At 34.4% G+C, this 10528-nt stretch overlaps 1 protein-coding gene across 1 annotated transcript; it reads right to left on the bottom strand.

Moving 5' to 3' along the window:
* Window positions 1–548: 548 nt before the first annotated feature.
* Window positions 549–4902, bottom strand: LOC112794970 (uncharacterized). Its single transcript, XM_072234439.1, has 2 exons — window positions 4218–4902; window positions 549–691 (listed from the first exon to the last, which is right to left on the bottom strand). The coding sequence occupies exons 1-2, from the start codon at window positions 4900–4902 to the stop codon at window positions 549–551; spliced, it is 828 nt and encodes a 275-aa protein (XP_072090540.1).
* Between the last annotated feature and the right edge of the window lie 5626 nt (window positions 4903–10528).

The raw sequence follows: 10528 nt of genomic DNA, 5'->3' as shown, positions 1-10528 counted from the left end.
AATCCACTTCCGGGCCCACTTGGTGTGTGCTTGGGCTGAGCATTGGAGCATTTTCGTGTAGAGACTTCTCTTGGAGTTAAACGCCAGCTTTTGTGCCAGTTTGGGCGTTTAACTCCCATTCTTGTGCCAGTTCCGGCGTCTAACGCCGGACAGTTTTGAGCTGATTTGGAACGCCGGTTTGGGCCATCAAATCTCGAGAAACGTATTGACTATTATATATTGCTGGAAAGCCCAGAATGTCTACTTTCCAACGCCGTTAAGAGCGTGCCAATTGAGCTTCTGTAGCTCCAGAAAATCCACTTCGAGTGCAGGGAGGTCAGAATCCAACAGCATCTGCAGTCCTTTTTAGTCTCTGAATCAGATTTTTGCTCAAGTCCCTCAATTTCAGCCAGAAAATACCTAAAATCAAAGAAAAACACACAAACTCATAGTAAAGTCCAGAAAAGTGAATTTTAACTAAAAACTAATAAAAATATAATAAAAACTAACTAAAATATACTAAAAACATACTAAAAACAATGCCAAAAAGCGTATAAATTATCCGCTCATCAATCACCTTCATCACTATGCGGTTCCTCCGACCCGTTTGAATCATCTTCGTCACTCGAATTGGTGCTCCAACCATCAGTCCATTGGCCTGACAACTCTGACGTGCTTCCATCGTCCAAATCTGGCTCAGTCTCACACATCCCTGGGTTAAAAAATAATGAAGCCAGTCGAGAACAAAGCATGTCGTATGCATAGTAAATTACAGATATAACTAAAATGTAGAGAATCGCTATACAATTAGGCATTAACCAAAGTTTCATAGATGTGACTGAATACTAGATCCTTAACCCATTATGACTGAGTTATTAAAAACCTTTTATCCAATTAAATTAACAAGTACACATCATATATAAAAGTACTATAACATCTGTTTAAAAATTTTTGAGGACATCCAATGATGGCCAACGCAAATGCTCCGCTTATTGTAACAAAGTTCAAAGTTAAAAACTAATAAAACATGTATTCACATCATTTGTCACGCTACTTGCACCCTAATCCAGTCACTGCTTGAGTACAACTATGAGCCAAGACCTATGGGTGCTTGCATCACATTAGAGGAAGAAATAGTATGTTTCCAACCCTTTATTGCTCACACATAACTATGACAATCATAACTCACATCCTTACTAATAATTCTAATATATGACAACAATCATTGGTTATAATAAAAGAAATAAAGTGTTGAATATTAACCCCTAAAACTTATCACTTCAAATATCAACAGTTGTATAGAGAAGAAGGATCACCATACAAAATAGGATGATAATGAAACATGTAACTTAAAGACAAAATATTTTACCACATCTGACCTTAAATGGAAAAGATAATTCCAGATTTTTTGTTCCAATAACCATTTTTTGTGGGAGTTCAAAAGTTGCAAATACTAGAATATGTCACTTGTAAGATTTGATGACGAAAATTGATAAAGAAAACGTCCAACTTAAAGGTATTTCAAGTGGAAAATCATTTTCTTTTCATTTTAGAGGAAGCCAAAAAACAAATTTATCGAAATGATTCATGACGAATTTTAAGTAGCCTGTGTATAAATCAATAGAACAAAAGTAAAACACTTGCTACCAAAACACTTGTGTAACGGTGACCGGAGGAAAATTGTTGAAAACTGATATAATATCACTTTGGCACATATAATTTGTACTTAACTCACGCTGTTATTATTTTCAAATGCATAGATTTTGTCATTTGATTTTTCTATACGGAGATATGAAAAAATTGGCGATGGTTAAGTCTTACATGTATTATGTGTACTATTATTGGTACTCTTATGTGTACTCTTACATGTGTACTCTTATATCTATTATGTGTACTGTTATTGGTAAAGTTTGAAGGATCAAGTTTTGTTCCAATCAATTATTTAGAGGATGCAGCATCAAAAGGATCTGGTAAGAAACAATTTTGGGGGTGATTGATTATAGGAATCATTTTGATGTTGAACATTATAACTGTTTTTAATCTTCAGTTCTATTTATTTCGTTTTGGAAATTCAAATTCACCATGTATGTGCAGTTTGTTTGAAACAAAATTAGTGTATCGTATGCCTAATGCAACCTTTTGACACAAAACCATCTCAGCAAATTCATAACAACTGTATATACTATTCTAATTTTGAACAAAAAAAAATCACCAAATTTAGAGCATACATGAAGGACAAACATTACCAATACTCCATAAATCAGAACACTAGCAGCAAACAGGAAGAGAGACGAGGGCCACTGGAGGAGGCAGGGAGCCAGCACCGAATGCCAGGATTCAGGGTTTCCAGCCTTGAAAGAGATAGACACGGGGAAAGGGAAGGAGACAGAGGAGAGGCGATAATGGAGCAAAGCCTACAATGTCTGCTCTTCTCTCCAAGTCGCCAGCGAATATGCTGATTCTGATATTGCTGCCGGGTGAGGCTGCCACCCCCAAAGACGCTAACCTTCTCCGAAGCCTCCCTCAATAAATCGACTTCCAGAAGCGGGCATCGAATATGGCCTTCACCCCACCTCCCGTAACTGAGCTTCCAACTCAAGATAGAACCCTAATTTCCCCCAAATTCTTTGAATGTTTGTTCACACAGCTCATACATTTGGAAATTTTTTAATTTTACCATTCAATTTCTGTTTCTATTCTCCCTATCTTTCAATAATGCCAATGTATGACATTCAAAAAATCCAACTAAATATTATTCCCATGATTCACTGATTCAGTTGTTAATTATCATGGTTAGCGTTGTAAACATTTACCGTGACTCCATTAGCAACTTCACCGTGTGTCAACACAGTCAACGGATGTGGTCTTCTACCTCTTTCAGACCAGGTGTCGTTCAAAGATTGGCTCTTTCTCCTTAGCCACCTTAGCTACAGATTCTCTACATTCACCACAGACGTCACCATTATACTTTCAAGTTTTATGTTTTGGTTATCAAGAAAATATTATCTAGTGGTCAATATCAAGTCTTTCAAAGAGACAACAGGCTTTTGACTTTTAACTATTCCCAAAGAATAGGAAGTAATACTACAAAAAAATGTTGATCACGATTCAATCTAGTAAATCTACTAAACCAATACTAATTAATGCTTATTTGAATGTCATGTAGCTTCTGAGAAAAAAAGAGTTATCAAAATTCCTTTTGTATATGTTTAGATAATTTTCCGGTAAAAATAGAGAAATTCGTAGTCTACTAGAGAAACCCATGAAACATACAAGCACAAAAGGTATCAGTCATAAAATTTCTATAGCTTTATTAAGTTAATAAGAGCTTAACTGCTAGGATGATCATGAGGATATCTTTAACTTATCTGTTCACTCAATAGTGTCTTCAGATTTTTTGAATTTTTTCACTGATTTTCCCAAGACATCTAAAACAGCAGCATGCTATTTGATGTTACCATGATAATGCAAAAACATGAGAAAAAATAGATCATTAGCTTTCTGATGTCTGAAAATATGTGATGCTTGGTAAATAAAACTGAAATAGTAGATGCTAAAATTTAAATTATGGATATGAATGCACGTAAGCAGGATGAGGATGCTAACTAACAGTAGCACCTATGAATAAATGCAAAACTATATGTAAATCTCATCCATGTGACCACATACTACCACCCACATTCTAAAATTACTGATCCTAGGAATGACATATATTTAAAAGAAAATAAAGTAAAGAAGAAAAACAAAAGCAAAATGGATGCGGTTGACTTTGAAGAGCATCAACTATAATTCAAACTAAAAGGAGGAGGAAGAATAATACATCTACAAGTAAAAACTTGACAAAATTCTAAAAATAGCATAATACAATATAGCATGAGCAGATAAGTTCCCAAACATAATAGCAATGACAATGCATTTTGTTTCAGCATATCTGCTTTAAGCTTTTTTCCGATGATTAGCATCATTAGAGCTAATGTCCAACTCCACATCACATGTAGATAATGTTGTTTAGCATCAACCAAGCCCCCAATGAAAAAAGAAAAAACTAAGCAAAAAGATTCCATTACCTTCCTCTAGTGATAGCTGAATTGATCTCTTCTCTAGCTCTATCTCATGTCTACTAAGTTCCACAGAGGAAAGTGATCGAAAAACTCTTAAAGGACATTGTCAACCATCCACAAATTCATTAATTTAATAACAAAGGAGTTAAGGGATTATTTTATGGTTTATGGACATACTTAGGATATATTCCTCTTGGTCAGAATGGTCTAGTTTCCTTAAAAACATCTGCAATTGTTGGTATTGCTCCTCCCAATGCACACTTTTCAATCCCTTTGGATTACCACTGGCAGGGCCAGAAGAAGCTGTCATATAATTCGACTCAACCGGTGATAGCCTCAGGGGAGATTTCCCAAGAGAAATAGGAACAGAAGGCTTTCTGGATGAGCTCATTGAGGAAGTCATTGGAAAAGGTGCAAATGTTGGAAAACATGAAACCTTTGGCACCTTTATCAGAGGCTTTATTTGAGCAGTCTCCTGTTCACAACAAAGCTGGCTCAAATACCGACAATAAGCATTAATACTTGGATTTTCGCAAGCAATGCTCTTGCCCAATTCTGCCTCTGATTTTCTGCGAGCATACAAAAGATGTCCATTTGCAGCATTATTTCCGATAGATTGTTGAATAAGGTGATTCACTGAGAAATGAGGCAAGAGTCTCTTGGAGCCAAAAACATTATTAGAATCAGGACCAACATCTTTATCCTTCAACAATGAACAGCTTACAAAGGTCAGCTTTTTCATTTTATCATCACTCTGTAGATCTCTTAGAGATGTCTTCCTTACGGCAACATCCAGCTGGTTATCACAATTAGGCAAGTCCATTTTAGAATTGCTCAGACCATACTCACAAAATTGGAACATATACTTTGTTAAACCATCTCCTGTTGGAATTTTATAAAATAAATAAAATAAATATTTTATTTACCAAAATATGTAATTTGTAATAATTTTACGAAAATGTACCTTTTCTCGTTTACAGTGTAAACGAAATAAGATTGCACGTATCTCGTTTACAGTACGAAAGGGCGTGGTCGTATCACGTTTATAATATAAACGAGATAAGAGTAAATGCGGCCTATATTTACAATTCATTTACAGCGCCATTTGGAGTTGGTTTTCGTCCATTTCTTCGAATTTTCTCCAACTTCTATCCTCTTCTGACTATATTATCGACTCACTAAGCGAGCATGGCGCACACAGATGCACATGATCCAGACATCAACCATCTGAACACGACATGGCACATTGCAGGGGTAGCCGACTTCGAAGTTAGTGTTGTTGTCTTTGTGTTTATGTTAGAGCATGTATGAGTGAAGCCATAGTTATGGTATTTTTATAGAACTAGTGTACATGACATGTTAGTTGGATGAATGTATTATTAGAAAGGATTGATAGAGTTTGTTTTTAGTAATTTAAGTTTATTTATTAATTTGATGTTTATTAATTTACTAAGTAAATGTTTCTACTCATTTGTCGAATTTGTTTCTACTTATTTATTAATTTTGTTATTAATTCAATAGATGTGTAATATTTTAGTTATTTATTATTTAGTATAATTTTTTATTTAAATTAAGTATACATGTTTACTAATAAAGATATTAATTAATTAAGTAAATATTTTTATTTAAGTTAATTTATTAAATAAATATTTTTACTCATTTGTCAAATTTGTTTCTACTTATTTATTGATTTAGTTATTAATTAATTAGTTGCGTAGTATTTTAGTTATTAATTATTTATTACAATTTTTTATTTAACATAAGTTATTTATTAACTACATGTGTACTAATAAATTTATTAATTAATTAAATAAATATTTTTTTAAGTTAATTTATTAAGTAAAATTTTTTATTTAAGTTAATTTCTTATGTGAATGTTAATTAGAAGTGTTTTTTGGTGTTAATTATTCTAGTTTTATAACTTATAGATTTTTTATTCAACTTTTTATTTTTTATTAGAGGTCTCGATTATTTTTTTCTAAACGAGTGAGTCACACACCTGCTTCATCAGATGCCATTGTCCCTTATTTGAACAAGGCTGGCTTCGGCCATACGGTGCCTCTTAGAGATTTCGTATTTGACAACTCCCTGATCATGACATTCGTGGAACGCTGGCGTCCGGAAACGCACACTTTTCATCTGTTATGAGGTGAGTGCACCGTCACTCTACAGAACATCCCATACCACCTCGGGTTATGAGCGCATGGAAAGATCATTGAATAAGTTTTCATAAAAATCTAATTTCGTTGAATTTCTAACTTCGAGGACTGAGTTACGACCCACTAAAGTTGGCCAAAAATAAGTTTTTACCCAAAAACAGAATTTACTAATTTTCAAGAGGTTCACAAGTCACACCAGTTTTCTACATCAATATAATACCTCCCAACTATCCCAATTCACTCATTTACTATCAACCAAGTTCAAGCCTACTTAATTTACATATTACTATTCTAAATCATCATTTTCACACCTCAATTTTATGCATAAACATTCAATGCATTTCATCAACTTACTAAACTTACCTTTCACAGCCTCCGACCCAAAATTCATCAACTCTACTCGTAATTCATAAACACACAATCACTAACCAAATCAAATCCAACAATGTATCAATTTTAACATATCAATTCTGTCCAATTACAAAATTCAAGCTTATTTCTAGGGGCATCTAACCTAGGATTTCATATCATAGTATTTTTAATAAAACTTAAACCGTTCCTCTAGGAAGCCAAGATCAAATCCTCAATTCTTGAATTTCACCAAATTAAAGCTCCAAGTTCACCTCCACCAAACTCAAGCACCACTAATGATCAACTTAATGCCTCTAATACCAATCTACACTATTTTCACATAACACATAATACTCAATCTCTAGAACTTTATAAAATTTTATGAACACATGGGAATAGTGGCTCTTACCTTTACCCACTAAAATTGGTGATGAAACCTAACTAGAACTCAAACTAAAGCTTCCCCTAAATACAAGAATCACCATGTTTCATGAATACACAAACCTAAATATGATTCTCAAGGAAAAAACAAAATTGCAGTTTGGTGAGGGAGATGCTTACCAAAATTTTGGCCACAAATGGTGCGGCGATCGAAATTCCGGATCAAAAACTATGGAAGATTAAAATTTGTGAAGTTAGGGCTTTGTGTTTTCTTCTCTCTTCTCTAACCGTGTATCTCTCAAAGAAATGGGGGAGAATGGTTTGTTTTGTGCTTAAATGGTGTTTCATATAGTGTGGGCTTGGACCCGAATATGAGCATGTTGTGGTTTCTATCCATTGACCCTATCTTGGGTCAAAATCTTTAAAATAAGAGTTTGGATTTTTATTCTAAATATTTTTCTGGTCATTTCAGCAATTTTATTTTTCTCATACGTAGTACCGGACAGACTTAAGCCGGTTTTGCCGGCTAAAATACCAATACGCATTTTTACGCAGTTTTTTGCAAAAAATTATATTTTTCCACTCAAAAAAATTCTCCAAATCCAAATATCATTGTTGCAATTTTAAATTCCTAAGTTTTAATTTTTCACCCATCCGGGAGCATTTAACTATTTTAATTTAATGATTAATTATCCAATTAATCCTTTTATAATTTTTATGGGTCTTATAATGGTGGCTTTTTGCTGCTTCGCCTCTTCCTTCTCTCTCCTCTTTCAATTTTTCTCCTTCATCCGAGTGAATAATTGAAAAATAAATTGGGATGAAAGGTTTTAGCTGTGGGTTAGTTGTGACACAGGGAGAGAGCCATAGATGAAAAATTGAAGAGGATGAAATTCATCAAAGGTAGTTTGAAAATTTTATTTAATTATTTAAGGTTTGGATAATTTTACTTGCAAAATCTAATTTTTTTTATACGTGCAAATGATAATTTCCATCTTTTATGGGTAGATATGTCAGCGTTTTCAACTTTCATGAATATAAATGATAATTTACTCTAATAATAATAATAATAATAATAATAATAATAATAATAATAATAATAATAATAATAATAATAATAATAATAATAATAATAAATAGTTAAATCTAATACGAAATTATTAATATATAGTTATCAAGTAGTGAAAATCTAAGATATCTTAAAAGAGAAGGCTTGAGAGTTACATTGATTATGGTGCTCTCTATGCAGAATTGTATCATATATGGTCTCTTATTCCTTTATTTCTTCTGCATCACTATTGGATTATGATGAAGTAATATTACCTTCAATGTCTTTAATGTCTTCGCATAACTCTTCCACTTATTCTCTTTCACTACCAATAGTGTGTTGTATTCTTTTCTTATTTCAATTAATGTCCTCCTTTTTTTCTATTTGTCAAATTTCTTATTGATTTTCAAATTTTGAATTTAACCACCATACATTATATGTTACTCTTACTTATTTATAACTCCTTGATTTTATTGTTCACTAAATCTTTTTAGTTGTTTATCCCGTTTCTTATTTTTTTCAATCCGTCATCGTGATGGTGGTGCAGGGCATTGTAGCACATCCTACAATTAAGATTTACTTTGTGATCATGTAATTCAGTGTCGACTGTTTAATTTGGAGTGCAAGTTATTTAGACATATCTGATGCTATTGAATTTGAAGCATTAGATCAGAGTGACAAATAATCCAATGGCTTATATTTAATATATAAATAACTTATTAAAAATTATAATAAAAATAATAAATGTGTTAATATTTTAAAATTGCCCCATCATAAAATAAGAGAGCATCAGGAATGAAACCCTCGTTTTAGCTGGAGATTGCCGCTGAAAGGCTTTTCCCAGCACAAAAAAACCCTTCGACAACGACAAAGAAGATCTCCGGCAACGATTCTTCCTCTCTCGTCCTTGCGACGACGAAGAAAATGATTAGTGAATACCTATTAGCTTCTTCTCTCGTTTTCTTCCATTCCTTCCACTTCCTCTCTCAAATTCCATGATTTTTCATTTTCTTTTTTGTTAAATCATGATTACGATGGCTCTGTAATCTAGAACGGTGAATGATTTTGGATTATGATACCGAATTTTTTGTTTCAAGCACTTGCTCAAGTGTTTCATCAAAATAAAGAGGCCCATGTTCATGATACAGGGTTTTTAGTTTTTCAAACCTTTCTCCCATGCCCCATCCTTTTGTTTTTCAATTCCTAATTGACTGGCTTGTGTTCATCCTTTTTTTGCTTATCAAGGTTTGAGATTTGGATGAACTGATGAGCGGATAATTTGTACGCTTTTTGGCATTATTTTTAGTATGTTTTTAGTATGATCTAGTTAGTTTTTAGTATATTTTTATTAGTTTTTAGTTAAAATTCACTTTTCTGGACTTTACTATGAGTTTGTGTGTTTTTCTGTGATTTCGGGTATTTTCTGGCTGAAATTGAGGGACCTGAGCAAAAATCTGATCCAGAGACTAAAAAGGACTGCAGATGCTGTTGGATTCTGACCTCCCTGCACTCGAAGTGGATTTTCTGGAGCTACAGAAGCCCAATTGGCGCGCTCTCAACGGCGTTGGAAATTAGACATCCTGGGCTTTCCAGCAATATATGATAGTCCATATTTTGCCCAAGATTTGATGGCCCAAACCGGCATTCAAAGTCACCCTCAGAATTTCCAGCGTTAAACGCCGGAACTGGCACAAGAATGGGAGTTAAACGCCCAAACTGGCACCAAAGCTGGCGTTTAACTCCAAGAAGAGTCTCTACACGAAAAATGCTTCATTGCTCAGCCCAAGCACACACCAAGTGGGCCCGGAAGTAGATTTTTATGTCATTTACTCATCTTTGTAATTCTTAAGCTACTAGTTTTCTATAAGTAGGACCTTTTACTATTGTATTAGGGAGCTTTTGATCATGTTTTTATGATTGAACCCTCTTTGGGAGGCTGGCCATTCGGCCATGCCTAGACCTTGTTCTTATGTATTTTCAACGGTGGAGTTTCTACACACCATAGATTAAGGTGTGGGGCTCTGCTGTACCTCGAGTATTAATGCAATTACTGTTGTTCTTCTATTCAATTCCGCTTGTTTTTGTTCTAAGATATCACTTGTTCTTCAACTTGATGAATGTGATGATCCGTGACACTCATCATCATTCTCACCTATGAACGTGTGACTGACAACCACCTCCGTTCTACCTTAGATTGGGTGAATATCTCTTGGATTCCTGATACACGATGCATGGTTGATCGCCTGACAACCGAGCGCTCGCCTGACAACCGAGCCAGCCATTCCGTGAGATCAGAGTCTTCGTGGTATAGGCTAGAACTGATGGCGGCGTTCAAGAGAATCCGGAAGGTCTAACCTTGTCTGTGGTATTCTGAGTAGGATTCAATGATTGAATGACTGTGATGTGCTTCAAACTCCTGAAGGCGGGGCGTTAGTGACAGACGCAAAAGAATCACTGGATTCTATTCCGGCCTGATTGAGAACCGACAGATGGATAGCCGTGCCATGACAGGGTGTATTGAACATTTCCACTGAGAGGATGGGAGGTAG

Source organism: Arachis hypogaea, chromosome 4 (genome assembly GCF_003086295.3).
Source record: "Arachis hypogaea cultivar Tifrunner chromosome 4, arahy.Tifrunner.gnm2.J5K5, whole genome shotgun sequence".
NCBI lineage: Eukaryota > Viridiplantae > Streptophyta > Magnoliopsida > Fabales > Fabaceae > Arachis > Arachis hypogaea.
The sequence above is the reverse complement of the archived record's forward strand: the minus strand, read 5'-3'. Positions and strand labels throughout refer to the sequence as shown.

Bases quoted from the DNA above. Each gene is read 5' to 3' on its own strand.
- LOC112794970 (XM_072234439.1), bottom strand. From the start codon at position 4,902: ATGTTCCAATTTTGTGAGTATGGTCTGAGCAATTCTAAAATGGACTTG. The intron at 692-4,217 runs GTATGTCCATAA...TTTTTAACCCAG, and splicing joins CCAAGAGGAATATATCCTAA to GGATGTGTGAGACTGAGCCA.